At 41.4% G+C, this 24,566-nt stretch overlaps 1 protein-coding gene across 1 annotated transcript in view; it reads left to right on the forward strand.

The window, feature by feature from the left end:
- LOC124711309 (sorting and assembly machinery component 50 homolog B) overlaps positions 1 to 24,566 on the forward strand; it is a 111,146-nt gene that overhangs the window by 43,081 nt on the left and 43,499 nt on the right. Inside the window, exon 5 of the mRNA XM_047241325.1 lies at positions 8,442 to 8,653. Coding sequence (XP_047097281.1) covers positions 8,442 to 8,653 — 212 coding nt within the window. The remainder of the gene's footprint in view (positions 1 to 8,441; positions 8,654 to 24,566) is intronic.

Below are 24,566 nucleotides of genomic sequence, written 5' to 3' on the forward strand. Positions count from 1 at the left end.
TCAGGCATAGGGGATATAAAAATAAAAAAGCTGGCATACTATGCTTACCTTCATTCCATAATGTCATATGGGATTATTTTTTGGGGTAATTCATCAAGCCAAGCTAAAGTTTTCCGGGCACTAAAACGTGCAGTAAGAATTATATGGGGTGTGAACTCAAGAACATCCTGCAGAAGCCTGTTTAGGGTACTAGGGATACTAACTACTGCTTCCCCAATATATTTATTCCTTAATGAAATTTGTCATTAAAAATATCACTTTTTCAAACCAACAGCTCCAATATATTTATTCCTTAATGAAATTTGTCATTAAAAATATCACTTTTTCAAACCAACAGCTCAATTCATGGAATCAATACTAGAAATAAGAATAATCTTCACAAGGATTTAAAGTCACTTAGTCTTGTACAAAAAGGTGTGCATTATTCAGGAACACACATTTTCAATAACTTGCCAGCAGCCATAAAAAGCTTAACAACCAATGAAATTCAGTTTAAGAGAAGCCTAAAGGATTTCTTGGTGGCCAACTCCTACTTCATTGATGAATTTCTCAGTAGAACCAACTGATTTTTATATAACTTCTGCACCATTTCAGTGCAGTAATGTGTTCATTGTAAATAAGTGTCATAGTAGTTGTATTACATGTTTATTACCTTATAAATAAATAAAAAACTTTAGCTTCAATTCAGTGCATTAGTATTTGTAAAATGATTCTTTCATATAGTGTTCATTAAAAAAAAATGACGATCATTCCACTTGGGACCTGTGGAATGGTACATTAGCCTATTTGTTTGAGTTGTAAATATTTGTCATGTATTATTGTTTTTCTGACATGTTATACATCCTGGAGGACCTCCTCACTACGGATCAATTGGAATGAAAGCAAATCTAATCTAATCTAATCTAATCTAATCTCCAACATTTCATGGTTATCGGGCATTCTGTCAGAACCGTGTCTGTCCTGGTGCAGTGTCTGACGGGGTCTGCACTTTGGTTTGCTCCGATGTCATTAGTGACTACATCCCCCTACATACCAACCTGGAAGCAATATAGGTTAGAGTACAAATGACTCTGGCAGTCAGTATTTGCAATGTCTACCTCCCTCCCTTACGTTGAACTGCTACCTTAATCCAGCATCTCCCGCCACCATTTCTCCTCCTTCGGGACTTCAATGCCCACCACCCACTGTGAGGGAGTGCCACTTCAACTGGTAGAGATCTCCTTATTGACCAGTTTGTTACGGACCTTGGTTTGTCTCCCCTCAGTGATGGTTCCCGTACCCACTTCAATGCCACTCATGGCACCTTTATTGCTATCGATCTCACAGTCTTCTCCCCTGCTCTCGTGGCTTCCCTACATTGGTCATTCCATAATGACGTTTGTGACAGTGACCACTTTCCGGTGATTCTTTCATTCCCCTGCTGTTGCCAGGCAGACAGGCTCCCATGTTGGGCATTCCGCAGGGCCAATTTTCCTTTATATATTGTCTGCTGTGCACTTCAGCAGCTCCCTCTTGAATTCCATTGATGCAATCATGCAAGGCGTCTCTGGCACTATTCTTTATGCTGCTGGCACTGCTGTACCCCTATCCACAGGTCCCTCTCATCATCAGCTGGTAGGTACTGTGGTGGACAGAGGATGTCGCAGCCGCTGTCCAGGACTGCCGATGGGCGCTGCAGCGATTTAAACACCACCCTTCACAGACCAACCTCCTCGCTTTTAAGTGTCTCCATACTAAAGCACGTGACCTTATTAAGCAGAGTACAAAGGAATGCTGGGGGCACTGTTTCCCCCCTGGGGATGTGTGCCTCTTCATTACAGGTTTGGTCCAAGCTCTGTAGCCTTCTGGGCTGTCCAGAGTCTTAACCTCCAAGGTGCTCTGTGCACTGATCCATTGGTCCTCGCAGAACACCTCATGACACACTTTGCGATGGCAACGGCTTCTTCTTGCTGTCCTGCTACCTTTCTCCAGCAGAAATGCAGAGTTGAGCAGACCCCCTCTCTGTTTCGTAGCGCACCACGCTGAGCCGTATAATGAACCCTTCACTGAATGGGAATTCTTGCAGGCTCTTACTTCTTCACAAGACATGGCCCCAGAACTGAATTCCATCCACAACCAGATGATCCAACACTTGGATGTTCCCCATAGGCAACATCCCCTCGAGATCTTCAACTGTGTTTGGCCGATGGGTGCTTCTCCGTCACAATCATGAGACAGTATAGTTATCCCTGCCCTTAAGTCTGGGAAGAACCCAATGTCTCTCAACAGCTACCGCCCAGTTCATCTGATTAATGTGCTTTGTAAACTGCTCGGACCTTTTGTCCCCTTATCAGTGTGATTTCCAGGCAGGACAATCCCCAATTGAACATTTATTCAGATTGTAAACGGTCATCTGATAGGCTTTTACTGACCACCGGCATCATGTTGAGATCTTCTTTGACCAACATAAGGCATATGACATGGCTTGGCACCATCGCATTTTAGTCGCCCTTCATGACACGGGCTTCCGTGGTCCCTTTCAGATTTTTACCCGTGAGTTTTTATCTCACCGGCTCTTCTGGGTTTGAGTTGGCGCTTCACTCAGCACCCCTCAGATTCAAGAGAATGGTATCTGACAGGGCGCTATTCTAAATGTCACACTCTTCCTTGTAGCCATCAATGGGCTTGTAACATCTGTTGGGCCTCTGGTTACCTCAACGTTGTACGTCAACAGATTTTTGCATTTGATGCAGCTCCCACTTTGCAGCATGTGCTGAGCGCTGTCTCCAAGGCACCGTCCGCTGGGCCTCTATATGGGCCACCTCCCATGTCTTCTTGATTTCTCCCTCCAAAATGTGGGTTAAGCATTTTTGCTGTCAACCCACAGTACATCCCGATCCCGAACTTGATTTAGGCGACCAGCTCCTCGATGTTGTAGCACAGTCCCATTTCTTGGGCCCTATTTTTGATAAAAAGCTGACATGGCTGCCCCAATTCGCCACCTAAAGACTACATGCATGTGTAAGCGTAATGCTCTCCATCTCCTGGCCCACACATCTTGGGGTGCAGATCATACCACTCTTCATCTTTACCGTGCTCTGGTCTTGTCCACACTAGATTACGGTAGTCAGCTCCTTCCACTTTGCAACTGCTTGACTCTGTTCACCATTGTGGGGTGCATCCGGCTATTGGTGCCTTTCACACTAGTCCCATTGACAGTTGCCTCACAGAAGTGACGATTTCCCCCTTTACAAATATGACGGAGCCAACTTTGGTTTCTTATGCAGTCGCCATTCGCCAGTTCCCTGACCATCCCGTGTGCCTTGTCCTGTTGGCCAACGAGGGATGTCTTTCTCCCGACACCTGCCCACAGGTTAGATTGCTGGTTGACAAGCGTCTCACTTCCCTCTGTCGGGATCTCCATCCCCACTCACAGGAATGCACCCCATATCTTCTCCCATACCTCCTCTTGGAAGGTGCCTAGACCACAAATTAGGACCAATCCGTTCCAGGGTCATAAGATTTGTCACCCCTACGGTTTTCCGGTGTCTTGTGCATGCCATCCTTGCAGAGTTCCAGGGTGACACCTTCTTCTACACTGATGGTTCTAAGACAATCGATAAGATGGGATACGCTTTCACGTCTCCTACTGGCTTAGAACACCATTTATTGCTGGGATCATGTAGTGTGTTCACAGCAGAGTTTCTAGCCATTCACAGAGTCCTCCAGTTTGTTTCTCATGCCTCCCTCCACAGTGTTTTTAATTTGTTCAGACTCAATCAGCAGCTTGTAGGCTATCGACTGATGCTGTTCTCGCCACCCTTTGGTCTCTGCTATCCATGAGCTTCTCTCTGCCCTTGGCCGTGCCACCTACTCAGTTGTCTTTCTCTGGGGCCCAAGTCGTGGACATCCCAGGGAATGAACTGGCTGACCGTTTGGCTAGAGAAGCAGGTGCTCTTCCTTCCTCTCCTCTTGGAAGGAGTCCACTGTTTTATGTCTTCTACGCATTGGTCATACTAGCCTCTCATTGTTTCCTCCTACGTAATGAACCACTCCCATGATGTGATCATGGACCCAGACTGACAGAAACCCATATATTAGTGGAATGTCCATTTCTTTTGACCCTTGATGGTAAGTATAGTCTTGTCGATTCCTTGAGTTTAATATTAGCAGACAATTCATGGATCGTTGAATCTATTCCTCAGTTTCCTCCGTGAAAGTGGTTTTTATTTCCAGATATAAGGTTTTACTTTACTCCTGGAGCAGGGGCAGGGTAATTGCAGTTGGGATCTCACTTCATGTCTTCTTGGTCTGGGACCCCATGACCACTCCCCCATGGAAAGACTGCCCCTTTTTGTTCAGTTTTTAGATTTGGACTAACCTTTTATGCCTTTTACTATATGTGTTTTGACTTAATTATTTTATAATTTGACTCCCCTGACTGGATCCGTCCACTTTTAGCGGCCGCTCTTTCTTCTGTGACTAACTTCAGAATTGCGGGACTGATGACCTCACCATTTGGTCCCATGAACCCTCTCAATCAATCAATCATTTATTCTTTTTGACAACAAGCTTACTTGGTTGCTTCATATCAGTGCCTTTATCGGGCTTTAGTCCTGTCCTGTCCTGTCTGGACTGTGGTTGCCATGTTTGTGGCTCAGCTGTTTGCTCCACACTGCTCCTCTTGAACTCTGTATACCATTGGCATATCTGTTTGGCTGCCAGTGACTTTCACACCAGCCTTGTCAATAGTCTTCTGTTTGACGCAGGGACCCCTCCCTGGCGGTTCCAGCTCTTGGTTTCCTATGCTGTTGCTGTCCGCTTTTTCCCTGCTTACCATTCCTATTCTATTCTTTTCACAGCTTCAGGACATCTCTTGCCTCCTGCCTGCCCTCAGGTGGGTTTATTGGTTGGGCTCCATCTCGTTTCTGTCCACTGCGATTTCCATGTTCCCTCTTTGTCCTGTTCCCCACATTCTCACCCAAACACCCCACCCTCTTGGTTAGTTCCACAGTTCCAGATTTGAATGGCTTTCTCATGTAGTCTGAAAGTCTCCATCACTCCAATGGTGTTCTGTGATTGTTTTTGCCCATTTTTATGGGAATTGTGGAATACTATTGCTTTTTTACACTGATTACTCTAAATCTGTCGATCACGTGGAATATGCCTTCACATCTTCCGTTGATACAGACCACCACCTTGTGGTGTTCATTGATGGCCATTTACCAGGCCCTATACTTTATTAAATGGTCCTCCCTCCCTTCAATTTTGTCATGTTTGGACTCAATGAGTTTCCTTTAGGCTTTTGCCTGCCACCATTTGGTCTCTGCCATGTACAGCCTTCTCACCAATCTTAACCGTGCTGCTTGTTTGGTTGATTTTCTTTGTGTTCCTAGCCAAGTGGATATCACAGGCTTGCTGATGGAGCAGCCAAGTACACCCTCCCCCCTCCCCCAACTCAACCTCTGTGATCTCTCGAGGGGCAGATTTGCCGGCTTCATGTCAAGTTCCTTTTTGCTCAGTCATGGGCTGACTCTTGAGGAATATCAGCAACCAGTCTGACGAACTTTGTGCATTCTTCTGTCTGCCTCTCCTGGCAGGAGTCCCCCCCCCCCCCCATCCCCCACCTTTTCGCCTTTCACGCTAAATATGCCCTCCCACCCTCCTTAGTGGGTGTTAACAGGTAACCCTCATACAGTTATGTCTGCCTTCAGTCTTCTTCCTAAAAGTGGTTTGTCCTTCCAGAATGAAGCATATGAATTTCCTTCTTAACTTGAGAGTCCCTCGGTTAGCATTGACATTGGTTGGTTGGCCTTTGGCATTGCCTCCACACCGGCCAGCCCTTCCCCCAACTTTTGCTTATGTTTTGTCTGGTCTTTTGTGCCATTTTCTTTTCCCTTTTCTTATCTTCTTCCCCTGTTGTCCTCTTTGTGTCATGACAATGGTATGACATGAGGACTGGGATGGGTTGGCAGCAGTGCCAGTGCCCTGTCGCACATAGCGCCTTTTGGGGCCCCCTGTTCTCGCCCCTCCTTATCTGCCACCAACCACTCCTGTTCCTTTCTCTTCTTGCTGTTCAGACGTTCCTTCTGTCTCTTTGTTTACTGTTTTCCATTCCCACTGACTGGATTGTTCTGTTAGTGTCCCTCCTCCCTTAGGTGTTGACACTTTGGATCGTGGGACTGATGACTTCGTTGTTTGGTGCCTTCCCTTACTCTCCTCCCAATCAACTATTCTAAGTTCTGTTAAGAAACACAGTTGTTTGCTTTAATGAGCCACTTGTAAATTCTCAAGATGAAAATAGGTTATACCTTCAATTTGTCAAGAGATTGGAATGAAAAAGTTTATGGAATTGCTGTGAGCGGAGAGGATAAAAAAAAGACAGTACATTATGTGCTTTGTTTTATTTTATATTATTATTATGTATTATTTATTTATTTATTCATTCATTTGTTTCTCTTGCTCTGAGAAGTGTCTGCAGTGGTGGGTTTTAAGTTACACCTACACCTTTCGTATTGTCATGTTAAAATTTGCTTCTTTTGCCAAAACACAACAGTGTTTACAAAGATTCTTCATGCCAACCAGCATGGATTCCGAAAACTTTGATTGTGAGAAACTGTACACGCTCCTTTCTCATATGACGTACTGAAAGCTGTGGATCAAGCCAGTCAGATAGATGCAATATTCCTTGATTTCTGAAAAAGCATTTGATTCAGTACCACATCTACATTTACTGTCAAAAGTATGACCATATGGAGTATCAAGTGAAATTTGTGACTGGATTGAGAATTTTTTTGGTAGAGAGGACACAGTATGTTGCGTTGCATGGAGTGTCATCGACAAATGTAGAAATTATTTTGGGTGTGCCTCAGGGAAGTGAATTGGAACCCTCACTTCACATTGTGTGTTCATGACCTTGTGGACAGTATTAATAGTAACCTCAAGACTTTTTGCAGATAATGCAGATACCTATAATGGAACACTGTGTGATCTACGAAAGAGATTGCATACAAATCACTTGTCGACCTATTCTAGAATATTGCTTCAGTGTGTGGGATACGTACCAAATAAGACTGACAGGACTTATTTATTGTATGCAGAAAAGGGCAGCACGAATGGTCACAAGTTTATTTGATTTTGGGGAGAGTGTCACAAAGATGCTGAAGAAACTGAACCAACAGACACTTGAAGATAGATGTGCACTATACCAAGAAAGCCTACTTACAAACTTTCAAGAATTGCTCCAAATGTACTACAACCCACTATGTATTGTTCGCATAGGGATTGCGAAGATAAGATTAGATTAATTACAGCATGCACAGACACATGTAAACATTCATTCTTTCTCAACTCCATACGTGAATGGAATAGGAAGGAATCCTAATAACTTCACTGTGGTTTGTGGAGTACATATATAGACGTAGAATAGTTTTTTAAAAATCATTTGAGGAAGACTCCAGAGCAGTGAGTGGGTGCAAGAGATTCTGTTTCCCTGTGTGAACATGCATTCAACTACCTGTCATCAGATGGCAATAGGACACCTGATAAGGTCAACGCAGGTAACATTTGGAGAACACTACAAGGGACATAGCCCAGGGCTATCGTGCAAAAATTGCAAGGTTCCAAGCAGGGAAACAGCCTAGCAGAAATGATCCTGCTTGGAAACAATTTCATGAGCCGAAAAGTAAATTTACAGCTAATCTTAATCTGTGTGAGACAGTCTTAAACGAGGAATTTAGGAATATTGAACAATCCCCTTCGTATTGCTCCCACAGGGATCATGGAAGACAATAGTAGACTCATCTTAGTGTGCGTGGAATCTGTGCCAGGAACCGTTCTTTCTGCGCACCATATATGAATGGAAGGGCAGGGAGGGGCAGTGGAGGATCTAAACATCATTCAACTGGAGGACGTTGCGAAGGATTCATCAGAAATCTGTGGCAAATGCCTGTGATGATAGAGTATAATGTGTTGCTTTCAAGGGCTTGTCACCTTACATCATTGTCTGACATCATCACCACCACCACCACCACCACCACCACCACCACCACCAGTTTTCTGCTATATGTATATGTCCTTTGCACCTCCAAAAGGTGCTCCTTCACTTCCTTCTGAATGTTGCTGTATGTGCTACTGTAAAAGATATGAAGTGTCTTCCCTCCTTGCCTCCAGTTCCTTTGCACATACCCTGCTGGAACTGTTTTTGGAAATCCTTCCTTCCTTTCTTTGTGTGTGTCATTTCCAGACACATTTAGTCTGTGCCCTATCCAGAGACATGTTCCTATTTATTGTAGCTTTTGTGAAAATGTAACCACATGGTGACATATTGTGTGTTTCTTCATTGGTCATCTTAATTCCTTTTCAGAGTTTATTTGTTGTTGAACGCAACAGAAAACACATCACCTCTTATATCACACCAAGTATACAATATTTGTATTACACTTGTATGTTTGTTGAAATAGGTAACATTCCATGTTCGTGAACTGAAACGTCTGATGGGAGGAGTGAACACAATGGTGGGAAACAACGAGGGATCTCTGGTTGTCGGACTACGGGCACCTAATCTGCTTGGTCGTGGGGAGAAAGTCAACTTCGAGTACAGATACGGTTCCAAGAGAACGACTGGCATCGATATTGCATTTAGCAAGCCTCTTCGTGGAAAATGGAGTCCAGTGTAAGTTGTGTGCTTGTTTGTTTGGTGTAATATACCAATCATAAAAGTTTTGTACTACCTGAAAATCTGTAGAAGTATGTGGACTTACATTAAAGAGGAATAGGAATCAAAACAATAGACGTATAAAAAAAAAACATAAATAGACTAGATGTCGAGTCGCAGACAGGCACAATAAAAAGACTGCTATGCATTTAAGCTTTTGGACAAAAGACCTTTTTCTGAAGGAGAAAACTCTCGTCATCCCCTGAAATGAAGAATATTGTACCCACTATTCTTCCCACCTGTGCCCAGTGATATTCCACCACTGACCCAACCTGCACAGTATCCCTGTCCGTCTCTACTCCAGCTCTGCTCCTAACATCTTATCTTGTGGCTCATATCCCTGCAATAGACATAGATGCAAGATTTGTCCCATACATCCTCCCACCATCACCTGCTCCAGACTGATCACAAGCATCACCTATCCCATCAAAGGTAGGGCTACCTGCGAAATCAGTCATGTGATCTACAAATTAAGTTACAACTATTGTGCGGTTTTCTACATGGGCATAACAAACAACAAGCTGCCTGTCTACATGAATAACCACTGACAAACTGCGGCTGAGAGACAGCTGGAGCACCGAGTTGATGAACGTGCTGCCCAGCATGATGTGCTTCATTTTGAGTTGCACAGGTAGCAACTCTCCATGCAGTATATCCTACATTCCTGTAATCCCTCTGGCCTCAAGATTCACTAGTCCTTGTCCTTCACCTACCTGTGCAATTCCCTGGTTCCACTCCAGGACTGCACAGCCTGTTATTCAACCAGTGTACCCAGTAATCTTTTTCCCCTCTACTTCTCTTTATCTTTCCCCTCCCTCCTCCAATCTCCTGAGTGCAACTAGCAGTCCTGCCCCCTTGCTACCATCTCCCTGAATGTTCACACAAGCAGCCCATGTCCTGCTATCCCTTTGCCTTCCCATTCCAGCCTTCCTCATATTCTCCACTGCCCACTGAATGCTTTTCCCATCAGGCATGTCAGTCAGCCTAGCCTCGGCTGCCAGAAACTTTGTGTGTGTGTGTGTGTGTGTGTGTGTGTGTGTGTGTGTGTTTTCTCCCTCTTATAGAAGTGGTTGAGGTGTAGCTGCTCCAGTCTTGCCTGATTGACAGCAGCCATCTTGAGATCATCCAGTTTGTGAGAAAGAGTATTCCTGCAGTAGCGCATTGTGAGTTCCAACTGATGCATAGCACACACTGTCAGGTTCATGCTGACAGTTGTGCAGGCTATTTGATTTGGTCGATTACTTCTGCTTGGGGTGAGGTGGGCACAGTGTGCTCATGGTTATTGTCTCGAAAGGTGGAACCGTTGCAGAAACATTGACTTTGGGATTGGCCAATAAATACGAAGATCCTAATTGTGCACGGCCCTCAGATTACCCTCAATAGTGACAAGAAGCATCAGACAATACACAATACTGATCCAAAACGTGAGTTATCCACCTACCTGTTGCACTTGCGTGCTTGGCACTCGGGCATTGTTACCCAGTCCTGGTTTTTGGGACTCCTCTCTGTTAAGGAGCTGACATGGCTCACCCATATTCATTAACTAAAGACCAATTGCAAGCGAAAGCTTATCCCCCCCCCCCCCCCACTGCTTTGTTGTCAATCCTCTAGGTGTGCAGATGATGGACCTTTCTTTGTATTTACTATTTGCTGGGGTCTAGTCTCACCCCAGTTGAACAGTGGTTACCAGGTTTGTGGCTCTGCAGAATGTTTGGCTTTGAAATCATTGAACCCAGTTCATCATTGTGGAGTATGATTACCCACTGGCATCTTCTGGACTAGTCCTGTAGGCAGCCTCCTTGCCAAAGTGGGGATCTTACCTCTTCAGTTCTGATGGTACCACCTCTTACTCACTTAAAGTTACCATCTGACAATTTCCCAACCATCTAACTTACCAAACTCTTTTTGCGTAGAAGGAGCAGTGACGTCGTGACATCCACTCTCATGTGGAATTTCCAGTTCGAATATGTTTCAAGACTGTTTGCTGGGATCTCCATACAACCCCTGTAGAATATGCCCCCTTGTTTCCCACCAGTCCCCTCCCCCACCCAATCTTCCTCTTTGTTTAGTACTCAGACCACAAATTAGGACTAGTATTTAAAGTTTGTCACCACCTGATGTATTGGCAGGATTACCAGGCTGCTACCGTCATTTATACTGCCGCCTATAAAACTGTGGGTAGGAAATGATTTTGATAAAACAGGCCTTCCTTGACTGTGTTGTAATTTTTAGTGATTCAGTGAGCAGTCTGCAGGCTGTTGGTCACTGTTACTTGTTGTGGGGCAGTGAGTTAATTAATAAAATATATTGTGTTTCTTAGTTGATCACTGACTTTTTCCAAGAGCCTGAAAATTATTTTTGCAGTCAGCCAGAAAGTGATGGAGAACATATTGACCATAGTTTCCAGTCTGCAAGTCTACATTGTTCTTGCACTCATTGAAAGAAAAGTTTCTTATCACTATTTAGTGAGCAGGATCAGGAACTACAATTATAAATAAAAGTTCTTGAACTTAATCTGATTCATATATTCAGTAACAGTTCACACACAAAACATAATAATGACTTCTGATCATCAAAGTTAATTGCTCACAACAAAAGTGGAAAATAATCTCATGACTTGCCATGTGGTTTTGTTAATATTATAGGTGGCACACGAACAGTTACTTCCGAGAAAGCTAAGTTATCCAGGACAGTGTACAGTCTTCATGAGTTCACTTCATATTTGTACCTAAAACGTGCGTTTAGCAGCTTACTGGCTGTGACTGGCGCGGACCGATCGATAACTGGGTAAGAAATGTGTTTTTCAGAAATCTAAACGATCCAGGATGGTGTACAGTTGTCACGAGTTCACTTCCTATGCGTACCGAAATTGTGCATTTAGCAGCAGACTGGCAGTGACGTTGTCCGAGGCAGCATGTAAGCCGGCATTTGACTGATGCAGACACAGTGATAGCTCAGTGCGAAGTGTATGTTTCATTGCCTCTCAGGCCGTATTTGTGTATGGACGCAGTGGAATGCCAAATGAAACATCTGCCTTTATCTGGTTTACGCCCTGGTAGCAGCATCTAAAAGGCCACTTTCTCAGACACACATTATAAAATAACACTATTGTGTATCAATTTAGAATCTTCGTTATTTTTGTATAAATGAGTTAAGTTGGCTTTAAGCACAGAAAAACTTTTAGCTTGACGGCATTTAAACTTTGCCGGCTAGAATTTTTAGAACGGAACTGACAGTAGAACATGACGGCTGAACTACTTCGTTAAGAGTCCTTGTATTTATTGTTATTTACATCAAAACATTAAAGCTTGTTATATCTTTATTTTTTAATGGATGTAATCAAGTGCTGTAATCAGAACTCCTATCATTAATATAAATGATACTTAATCTATTACATATAAAGACGTTGTTGTTGTGGTGGTGGTCTTCAGTCCTGAGACTGGTTTGATGCAGCTCTCCATGCTACCCTATCCTGTGCAAGCTTCTCTCTTGGTCTCCCTCTACGATTTTCACCTTCCACCCTGTCCTCCAATGCTAAATTTGTGATGCCTTGATGCCTCAGAACATGTCCTACCAACCGGTCCCTTCTTCTTGTCAAGTTGTGCCACAAACTCCCCTTCCCCCCAATTATGTTCAAAACCTCCTCATTAGCTATGTGATCTACCCATCTAATCTTCAGCATTCTTCTGTAGCACCACATTTCGAAAGCTTCTATTCTCTTCTTGTCCAAACTATTTATCGTCCATGTTTCACCTCCATACATGGCTACACTCCATATAAATACTTTCAGAAATGACTTCCTGACACTTAAATCTATATTCGATATTAACAAATTTCTCTTCTTCAGAAACGCTTTCATTGCCATTGCCAGTCTACATTTTATATCCTCTCTACTTCGACCATCATCAGTTATTTTGCTCCCCAAATAGCAAAACTCCTTTACTACTTTAAGTGTTTCATTTCCTAATCTAATTCCCTCGGCATCACCCGACTTAATTCGACTACATTCCATTATCTTCGTTTTGCTTTTGTTGATGTTCATCTTATACCCTCCTTTCAAGATACTGTCCATTCCGTTCAACTGTTCTTCCATATCCTTTGCTGTCTCTGACAGAATTACAATGTCATCGGCAACCTCAAAGTTTTTATTTCTTCTCCATGGATTTTAATACCTTTCTTTTGTTTCCTTTACTGCTTGCTCAATATACAGATTGAATAACATCGGGGAGAGGCTACAACCCTGTCTTACTCCCTTCCCAACCACTGCTTCCCTTTCATGTCCCTCGACTCTTATAACTGCCATCTGGTTTCTGTACAAATTGTAAATAGCCTTTCGCTCCGTGTATTTTACCCCTGCCACCTTTAGAGTTTGAAAGAGAGTATTCCAGTCAACATTGCAAAAAGCTTTCTCTAAGTCTATAAGTGCTAGAAACGTAGGTTTGCCTTTCCTTAATCTTTCTTCTAAGATAAATCGTAAGGTCAGTATTGCCTCACGTGTTCCAATATTTCTACGGAATCCAAACTGATCTTCCCCGAGATCGGCTTCTACCAGTTTTTCCATTCGTTTGTAAAGAATTCGTGTTAGTATTTTGCAGCTGTGACTTATTAAACTGATAGTTCAGTTATTTTCTCATCTGTCAACACCTGCTTTCTTTGGGATTGGAATTATTATATTCTCCTTGAAGTCTGAGGGTATTTCGCCTGTCTCATACATCTTGCTTACCAGATGGTAGAATTTTGTCAGGACTGGCTCTCCCAAGACCGTTAGTTGTTCTAATGGAATGTTGTCTACTACCGGGGCCTTGTTTCGACTCAAGTCATTCAGTGCCCTGTCTCTCTCTTCATGCAGTATCGTATCTCCCATTTCACCTTCATCTACATCCTCTTCCATTTCTGTAATATTGTCCTGAAGTACATCGCCCTTGTATAGACCCTCTATATACTCCTTCCACCTTTCTGCTTTCCCTTCTTTTGCTTAGAACTGGGTTTCCATCTGAGCTCTTGATATTCATACAAGCGGTTCTCTTTTCTCCAAAGGTCTCTTTAATTTTTCTGTAGGCAGCATCTATCTTACCCCTAGTGATATATGCCTCTACGTCCTTACATTTGTCCTGTAGCCATCCCTGCTTAGCCATTTTGCACTTCCTGTCGATCTTGTTTTTGAGACGTTTGTATTCCTTTTTGCCTGCTTCATTTACTGCATTTTTACATTTTCTCCTTTCATCAATTAAATTCAATATTTCTTCTGTTACCCAAGGGTTTCTACTAGCCCTCGCCTTTTTACCTACTTGATCCTCTGCTGCATTCACTACTTCATCCCTCAGAGCTACCCATTCTTCTTCTAATGTACTTCTTTCCCCCATTCCTGTCAATTGTTCCCTTATGCTCTCCCTGAAACTCTGTACAACCTCTAGTTTAGTCAGTTTATCCAGGACGTTATTCTTCCAAATTTAGTTTTTAGTAAATTACTTAAAAACTATTAGAGATAGGGTCACGTAGTTAATGTTTTCACATCAAACTGAAGCTTCATACCAGCTTTCATCTTTCTGAGTCTAATGTTTAGTGCCTTCAGTTTTTCATAAAAATGCAGATTTTGACTAAAATATTGCTCTGATCAAGTTGAGACTTGTAACAGTTGATTGTGACGTACATTTGCACACTCTGAAAAATTTTTGGCTTTCTAACTTTATTATTTAACACCACTTGTTTTTTGCTTAAAACAATGTATTTAGTGAAACGTATTCATCAAATGTTCATGAGATTTAACAGTGTTAACGTTAGTATACTGAAACATATGTTGACAAAGTTTGGAAAAGCTACTTTAATTTTTAATTTCATTCTTAGATTATGGTGCTACACATAGGCACGTTATGATGTGGCACTAGTAGCAGTGAACTGGGGTAATTTCTGGTACACTCACTTTGCCTCTGTATCTCTCAAATGATACAGCGCATGTTTCACCCCATCACTCCGTATTTGTCTTTGTGAAAAAATTTATGTTTGAACAAAATTAAATATTAGAAACAAGGGATGCTACTATAGCTCTTTAAAAAAAAAAAAATACTTTTTCGATTTAGATTTTTCAGTCTCTACCAGAAAGAGAAACACACAAAAGATTTCACTTTTCAGTACTCACTTATTTAATCACAATCGTGGACACCACTGTGAGTGTCCATATGAACCACTTTCACTAAAATGTTAGAGGTAGAGGTGGAAAGTTACTTTGCTGTTTTTCATGATAACAAAAGGGAAAGGGGAGGATTCACTTTAGATTGTACCCTCCTCCTCCTTGCGCCTGAGAAACAGGTAACATAGCCTAAGCTTATGTTCTCAACTTACATCTAAGGGCGGGCAAAACACATTCTATAATCTATTCTCCTTCTATCGTTTAAATAAACAGTTGAGAAGCTACCAGAAATAATTTCTTTTTTTAAATTTAGTGTTTGGAAAATTATTAACTTCCTCAAAACCATTATTGGCAATAATTTACTTTATTATTGAATCATGCACTTTGCATATTTTTTTTTTACCATAGCTATTATCTTCTGAAAGTCAGCATAGGATTTTTTGTCAGTGGCATTTTGGGCTAGTTTGCAGTTTACTTTATTATTTTAGATACTGCTTTAAATAGAAAATTGAGTAACCTTTGTAAGTTCCATCTTCATACGGCTCAATTATCATGTGGATTAGTGTGCTAAAGAAGTAATTTGTTTGACAGCAGTTATTTTGCTGTGTCAGAGGTATAATTAGAAAGCTGTTTTTATTATTACATACAAATATTCTACAAGCTGAATTTCTTAACGTATTTGTTTACCTGTATTTCATTGTCTGTATTTATCTGTTAGTTGACCACCTTGCTTAAGCAAGATCATGTGTTTCTCAAACCTCTTTACTAGACATGAGGGAATTACTCATTAATTTTCCACCTTTCACCATATTTGTCAGCCTACTGACGTCATTACCCCTATTTCTCTCTATTTTCATTTATTCATATATTTCTGCACTTCTTTCTCCCTGTTATCTTCATCAGCCTGCCGACTCATTATTTACCTATATTTTTGATGTGATTCTCGCACCGCTTCCACACACCTCCTCCAATTAATATCAAACACTTTGGCTAGCATCTGGTGGCACCTTTTTAGTACTTGCCCTTACCTTTAGACAATCTTAACCCCAACTGAAAATTGTTAATTTATGCAGAGTCTGTTGTTTCAAATTTTAGCAATTTACAGCTTCAATAACTTCTCTTAACACAAAATATTTTGTATTTTGTAGATAGTAATCCTTTTAATGGATTGTATGAATTATTTATTTACTTCAGCCATTTTCCGTCATTAGTGCTCATATGTTACCCAGTGTTATTTTAACATTTAGAATTTACTATTGTAAACTACCTTTGTGCTCAGATGGCAAAGACTACCAAATCCACTGGTTAGTCCCTCAACCGTTAGGGGTAAAACCCAATGGGACCTGGGGCAAGTAAAGCTAGCAACCTGCTTCGCTGGTACTTTAAATATGATGCTGGCAACAATCAGAGCAAAATGCCTCGGACCTTTGGAGGTGACGGAGCCCCACCTCCAATTGACAGACTAGGGACTCCTAAGATATGACTCGGCAAACTAATGGTAACGAGATGGGGAGCTATTAATATCAGTGGGGGCTACTCTGGGAAGAAGGTAGAGTTGGCAGAGGCTGCAAGTAAGATGGGGTTGGACGTTTTAGCTGTTAGTGACATTCGGGTAAGGGGTGAGAAAGAAGAAGTGGGAGAATACAAGGTTTACCTGTCAGGAGCCAAAGCAGGAATAGCACAATGGGGTGTAGGGCTTTACATCAGGAAAGAAATGGAATCCAGTGTAGTTGCAGTAAGATACGTAAACTAACGACTGATGTGGATAGATTTGACAGTGTCTGACAAGAACATTAGGATTGTGTCAGTATATTCGCATTGTGAAGGGACAGATCAAGATAAGATGGATAGTTTTTATGACGCACTCAGTGAAATAGTTGTTAGAGTAAAGGACAAGGACAGTGTTCTGCTCATGGGTGATTTTAATGCCAGGATTGGAAATCGAACAGAAGGGTATGAAAAGGTTATGGGTAAATTTGGAGAGGATATGGAGGCCAACAGGAATGGGAAACAACTCTTGGATTTCTGTGCCAGTATGGGCTTAGTAATCACGAACTCATTTTTTAAACATAAGAACGTTCACCGGTATACTTGGGAAGGCAGGGGAACCAGTCTGTCATTGACTGTATAATAACAGATCAGGAATTCAGGAAGGCTGTGAGGGACACACGTGTATTCAGGGGATTATTTGATGACACTGATCACTATTTAATCTGCAGTGAAATTGGTATTGTGAGGCCGAAAGTGCAGCAGGTCAGGTCCATATGTAGGAGGATAAGAGTGGAGAAACTTCAGGATAAGGAAATCAGGCACAAGTACATAACAGTGATCTCAGAAAGGTACCAGTTAGTTGAATGTAGGCAATTACAGTCATTGGAAAAGGGATGGACAAGGTACAGGGACACAGTACTAGAAGTGACTAAAGAATGTCTTGGAACAGTAGTGTGTAAAGGTAGGATGAAGCAAACAGCTTGGTGGAATGACACAGTCACGGCAGCCTGTAAAAGGAAAAAGATGGCGTATCAAAAATGGCTACATACTAGAACTCGGGTAGACAGAGAAAGGTATGTTGAAGAAAGAAACAAAGTCAAACAAATAATTGCAGCATCCAAGAAGAAATCTCGGGAAGACTTTGGAAACAGGTTGGAGACTTTGGGTCAAGCTGCTGGAAAACCATTCTGGAGTGTAATTAGCAGTCTTCAAAAGGGAGGTAAGAAGGAAATGACAAGTATTATGGACAGGTCAGGAAAACTGCAGGTGAATCCTGTTGATGCATTGGGCAGATGGAGGGAATATTTTGAAGAGTTGCTCAATGTAGGTGAAAATACGATGAGTAATGTTTCAGATTTCAATGTACAATGGGATAGGAATGATGATGGAAATAGGATCACATTTGAGGAAGTGGAGAAAATGGTCACTATATTGCAGTGCAATAAAGCGGCTGGGGTAGATGAAATTAAGTCGGAACTCATCAAATACAGTGGAATGTCAGGTCTTAAATGGCTACACAGGATAATTGAAATGGCGTGGGAGTCGGGACAGGTTCCATCAGACTGGACAAAAGCAGTAATCACACCAATCTTTAAACGTGGAAACAGAAAAGATTGTAACAACTACAGAGGTATCTCTTTAATCACCGCTGTGGTTAAAATCTTCTCAGGTATTGTTGAAAGGAAAGTGTGAGTATTGGTTGAGGACAAATTGGATGAAAATCAGTGTGGGTTTAGGCCTCTTAGAGGTTGTCAGGACCAGATCTTTAGATTACGGCAAATAATGGAGAAGTGTTATGAGTGGAACAGGGAATTGTATCTATGCTTTATAGATCTAGAAAAGGCATATGACCGGGCTCCTAGAAGGAAGTTATTGTCTATTCTACGAGATTATGGAATAGGAGGCAAACTTTTGCAAGCAATTAAAGGTCTTTACATGGATAGTCAGGCAGCAGTTAGAGTTGACGGTAAATTGAGTTCATGGTTCAGAGTAGTTTCAGGTGTAAGACAAGGCTGCAACCTGTCTCCGCTGTTGTTCATATTATTTATGGATCATATATTGAAAACAATAGACTCGCTGGGTGAGATTAAGATATGTGAACACAAAATAAGCAGTCTTGCATATGCGGATGACTTAGTTGTGATGGCAGATTCGATTGAAAGTTTGCAGAGTAATATTTCAGAGCTAGATCAGAAATGTAAGGACTATGGTATGAAGATTAACATCTCCAAAACGAAAGTAATGGCAGTGGGAAAGAGAGATAAATGGATTGAGTGCCAAATAGGAAGAACAAAGTTAGAACAGGTGGACAGTTTCAAGTACTTAGGATGCATATTCTCACAGGATGGCAACATACTGAAAGAACTGGAAGCGAGGTGTAGCAAAGCTAATGCGGTGAGCGCTCAGCTACGATCTATTCTCTTCTGCAACAAGGAAGTCAGTACCAAGACTAAGTTATCTGTGCACCGTTCAATCTTTCGACCAACTTTGTTGTATGGGAGCGAAAGCTGGGTGGATTCAGGTTACCTTATCAATAAGGTTGAGGTTACGGGTATGAAAGTAGCTAGGATGATTGCAGGTACTAGTAGATGGGAACAATTGCAGGAGGGTGTCCACAATGAGGAAATCAAAGAAAAACAGGGAATGAACTCTATAGATGTAGCAGTCAGGGCGAACAGGCTTAGATGGTGGGGTCCTGTTACACGCATGGGAGAAGCAAGGTTACCCAAGAGACTCATGGGTTCAGCAGTAGAGGTTAGGAGTAGTCAGGGTAGACCAAGGAGAAGATACCTGGATTCGGTTAAGAATGATTTTGAAGTAATAGGCTTAACATCAGAAGAGGCATCAATGTTAGCACTGAATAGGGGATCATGGAGGAATTTTATAAGGGGGACTATGCTCCAGACTGAATGCTGAAAGGCATAATCAGTCTTAAATGATGGTGGCGGCGGCGGCGGCGGCGGTGGTGGTGGTGGTGGTGGTGGTGGTGGTGGTGGTTGTGATGAAACTACCTCTCATATTCTCATGTAAGTCGTCATTTGTGTGTAGTCATTTTCGAGAATAATTCTTACCCACTAGGAAGACATTACAGACTTATAGCATATGTACAACACGAAGACATGTATTCCTTACTTGTTATGATAGGACAGAATAAGAGAATGAAATAAAGTTTCATCCATCTGGAACCCCACAGTACGCCAAACTGTCTACCTGCCAAAGAGCGGCAGGCTCCATACATAGACTAGTTACTGTCGTTTCCAAATCACTTCAGATCTACAATGTTTCATAGACCTAGTGTATTTCATAGACCTTGCATATTCCAAATGGTATGCATTTGCATGAGGCTTACTTATTATCCTGAATGGTCCTTGATAAACATGCATTAAGTTCTTTGTTTCCACTGAGATTTTTCTCTAGTTTCGACTAACACAAGATCACCAAAACTAAAACTAGTGGGGAAGCTTTTGCATCATACCTTGTTTTTCTGTCTGAAGCTCTTTTATCAGCAATTTGATGTTTTGGGCACACCTTAGCCTCTATTTTTTTTAGGATATAGTTCTCTTCCGCACTAGCATTATTACTGAATTCAGTACCTTCCTGCAAGTATCCTTTATTCCTTATTACTCTAATAGGCTGTTTCCATGCTTCATTATTACTGCCTCTCTGTTTATCAGAAATTTGATCTATTGTTAAGTCACCTATATCAACTGGTATCAAACCCTCAGGTTATACTGGCCTAGAAACTTTTCCAGTAGCACCTTTTATTTTTAAACCACTTCCTTTCATGACAGTAAATTAATTTTTATTAGGGTTAGAATCAAAGAATGCTTGGGACAAAGAACTTACTTCAGTGCCACTCTCAAGAAGACAACTCTCTGTTACTTCTGAGATGTCAGTTTTTATAACAGGATGAGTTACTCTAGTTTCCTCACAAAAGTCATCTAACAAATCTTTTTCAGTCTTTTTCCAGCTAAAGTAATTTTATTCAATTGCAAGTACATTCACACACAGATTCATGGGTCATCAATTTCTACATTCTCAGTTACTTTTTCAAACCTGCCCACCCATTTTAAATCAGAGCACTTGACAACTTCCTCTACTTTCATTTGGTGCACATCAACTAAACTACTCTCTACCTGTAAGCAACTGCATCCCTACATTTTTACAGTTTGTGGCAAGTCAATACAGCTAATAGGTTCCTTGACCTCGTTAATACTACTATCCCTTTCATCCAGCAATCTGTCCTCTTCAAAACCTTGCATAACTGACTCTACTTTCTCTATTGAAACTTTTGCCTTCAGTTAGCCATCACTGTCGAAGATGTAAGCGTTTAACTCATCTTCATCCTTATCAGCTCCATACCTGTTAATTTCTTCCTCCCTGTTATCTAATGCATTTTCTTTCTCCTCCTTGACTCATTTTCCTAAAATGTCCAAAATGCTGTCAACTAGGTAATGAGGATGGATTAGCACATTACTGGCACTCTCTGTTCGTATTTTATCATCCCTGTTACTTGTTTGTGTGTGCTGACTGACTGTGGTTTGTGCTTTTGTTACAGACTGTGTTACTGTTTCTGCCTTGTGAGCGCCAGTTTCCTGATAGACAGGACGTAGTTTCTCACATGCAGACTGTTGTGTTCATTTGATACAGAATCAGATAGGGCAGCATTCTGTTCACTGTCATGTCTCAGTGGCACATTATTTACATTTCTGCTTTCGTCATAATAATTACTGTGGCTGTCAATCCCCTCTTCCTCTACAATGGCTCTGACTACGATAATTAGATCTTGTATCCTGAACCTCTATAATTCTAACATTCATGTTTCCACTGTCATTATTTCTGTTGTTTAGATGATTGTTGGAAGACCTATTATTACTTTGCACCTGCTCCTCAGCAGCAGCAGCAGCAGCAGCAGCAGCAGCCATTACTTTTTGTACTCGCTCCAGATATTCAATGAATCTATTCACATTATCTCTAAGAGCAGAAATGACGCTTTTCTTCCAAAACCAAGGCAGTTTACCTTCTGGTCCCTTGATAATTGTTTCCAGTTTCATCTTTTCTGTCAGATGTGACAGCTGTGAAACCAACTTTCTAGAGAATTCTTTTACTGATTTACATCCTGGAGCAAACTTTTTATCTCTCCAAAACTCTCTCAATACATTGTTTTGTTTGTTGTGTGTCACAGACTCGTTAAGAAATGCAGTTTTAAATTCAGAAAGATTTTTGATTTTAATCATTACATCAGCTGACCATTGCAAAGCATCTCCTGACAAATGACCTCTTACGAAAGAAATTTTTTCTCATTCCAACCATGTGATAGGCAAAACATCTTCAGAATCTTAGGTAGTTCGTGCAGCAATGTTGACCATTGTACTGCGGTGGTGTAAAAGTTAGCATTTCTGCCTAGCAAGCAAGAAGACCCGGGCTCGAGTCCCAGCTGCAGCACAAATTTTAATTCATTTCGTGTGCTTCAATCATTATCTTCAGAATCTTTCCAGAACTGCAATGGGTGAATTTATTTGCCTTGATCAAAACGTAAAAATTGACAACATCCGATGAAAGTGGCGTCAACTGAAGCAGCATGTTGTACAGTGGTATTATAAGAACTACCAGAGGTTACTTTATTTTTCTACGTTAGTAATACTAGTTCTTCTACTTGTAGTTCCACTGCTTCCACTCTGTCAGAAGATCTTGTATCAACATCCTCACATAATTTCACACAATCAGACTTTACTTTCTTTATGACAGGCATTTACTTTTGTAGTTGCCTCTTCAAATCAATTAGAACAAAGTTTGGATTTGTTGCCTATTCTTTCTGACAACCTCCCTTCTACAGGCGCATCTGCGTCTTTGACAACTTTGCGAGCTTCGCTAATTTTGCTTTTGAAAGTTCTATGCAGCTTATTGAGCCGTTGCCCTAATTTGACTTGCAGATCATGGTGGTTATCATCAATTTTTATAATTCAAACTACTCAGTTTCTAGGTCATTTCATCTTTTAATGCTTTATTAATATCCTTTAGTTCTTTACTATTAGATTCAATGTTACTATTTAACTGTTTACTACTAGATTACATTTTATTGTTCAGTTCTTTATGATGTGGTTCCAGCTTAGAAAACAGTGCTTGCATCCCTTTTGGTACCTGTAAATTTCCACTTGGCATTTCCATCTATTTTAAAAGGAATTTCTAGCATTCCCTGACTTGACTGAATTTCAGACATATTGAACTCGGTTTCATTATCTGATAACTCTCTTAATTCCCCTTTTTCTTTTTTTTACCCCTACTTCAGGTACCTCGTCATGAGAAAATGGTTCTAACTTTGCAGTAATACTGAACTTTACTTCTGATTCTGGTTTTATTACTTTGATGGAACCGTCCTTATTAATTTCAGTTTCTGATTCTGAGGATTTGTCATCAGAGACTGGTTCCATATTACTTTTCACATTATTCTTAGCAATACATTTCATCCTCATTAGTCTACCGGAAGCAACAAAAAATACTTTACATATTCATGACTTAACATAATTGCCTGACCTAGATGAATAGTGCTGGCGCAGTGCACCAGCATACGTGATGTGAAGCATCATGACGTCATGCAGGCAGCAGCAGCAGCAGTAGCAGTAGCAGCTGTGGCGGTGAGGATGACGATGACTGTCACCTACTGCAGTAGCTACGGAGGGCAGGACACTGGGCACCGATGAGCACGCGCAGTAGCTTGCAGGTGGCTCACAGATCCATAGATCCATGCAGCTCCGTGATGATGTAACGTCATCTTCTAACCTCAGTGCTGGTGGTAGCTGTGATCTAGTATCATCTTCTACCATCACCATCAAGGTTAATGTGGCTAACATTAACAGTTTAGGTCCCATACTCAGAGCAAATCTTAGCACTGTTATCACACTGGTTTCGGCATATTTCACTTTGGTATCTTGTTGGTGCCTACTGAGTTCGCTGTTTTGTATCGGTCACTTTCACTGTTCAAATTACCGGCTGATATGCACCACATATGGGATGGCAGGTTAATTAGTAGAAATAAGAATATTCACTGTCTTTTATGAGAGCCTGAAAACTATTTTTGCGGTCAGCCAGAAAACGATGGAGAACTTACTGACCGTAGTTTCCAGTCTGCAAGTACATATTCTTCTTGTGCTCATTGAAAGAAATGTTTCTACTCTCTATTCAGTCAGCAGGATCAGGAATTACAATCGTAAATAAATCTGATTGTAATCTAACTGTAATAGTTCACACGCAAAACATTCCTGACGACGATGATGATGATGATGATGATGATGATGTCCCTACCGTAAACAGCACTAGTAGCAGTTCAGAGGTGACCTGTACAGCAAGTTCCAATTGAAATAGTCATCTGATCATCAAAGTTAATTGTTCGCCACAAAAGTGGAAAATAACCTCATGACTTGCCTTGTGGTTTTGTTAACATTATGGGTGGCACACAATCTAAGCGATCCAGGATGGTGTACAGTCCTCGTGAATTCACTCCCTACTTGTACTTAAACATGCGTTTAGCAGCAGACTTGCTGTGACATCATCCGATGCAGCCGGCATTTGACTGATGTGGACCGATTGATAGCTGGGTGCGAAGTGTGTGTTTTTGAGAAATCTAAATGATCCAGGATGGTGTACAGTTCTCAAGAGTTCACTTACTATTTGTACCGAAATCGTGCATTTAGTAGCATACTGGCAGTGACATCACCGGAGGCAGCGTGTAAGCTGGCGTTTGACTGATGCAGACACAGTGATAGCTCAGTGCAAGGTGTGTGTGTGTGTGTGTGTGTGTGTGTGTGTGTGTGTGTGTGTGTGTGTGTGTGTGTGTGTGTGTCATTGCCTCTCAGGCCATATTTGTACACGGACACAGTGGAATGCCGAATGGAACATCTGCCATTATCTGGCCTATGCCCAGGCAGCAGCAGCTAAATGGCTGCTTTCTTGGACACAAATTATTTCATAACCCTGTTGTGTATCTATTTACAATCTTCATAATTTTTATGTGAATGGAGTTGAGTTGGCTTTAATTGGAGAAAATTTTTTAGCTCAACTTCATTTAAATTTTGCTGTCTAGAATTTTTAGAATGGAACCATCAGTAGAACATGACCACTGAACTATTTCTTTAAGGTCGTTGTATTGATCGTTATTTAAATCAAGGTCCCAAAACTTGTTATATCTTTATTATTTAATGGGTGTAATCAAGTGCTGTAATCAGAACTTTCTATCATTAATGATACTTATTCTAT

The sequence above is a fragment of the Schistocerca piceifrons genome, chromosome 8 (assembly GCF_021461385.2).
Source record: "Schistocerca piceifrons isolate TAMUIC-IGC-003096 chromosome 8, iqSchPice1.1, whole genome shotgun sequence".
Lineage (NCBI taxonomy): Eukaryota > Metazoa > Arthropoda > Insecta > Orthoptera > Acrididae > Schistocerca > Schistocerca piceifrons.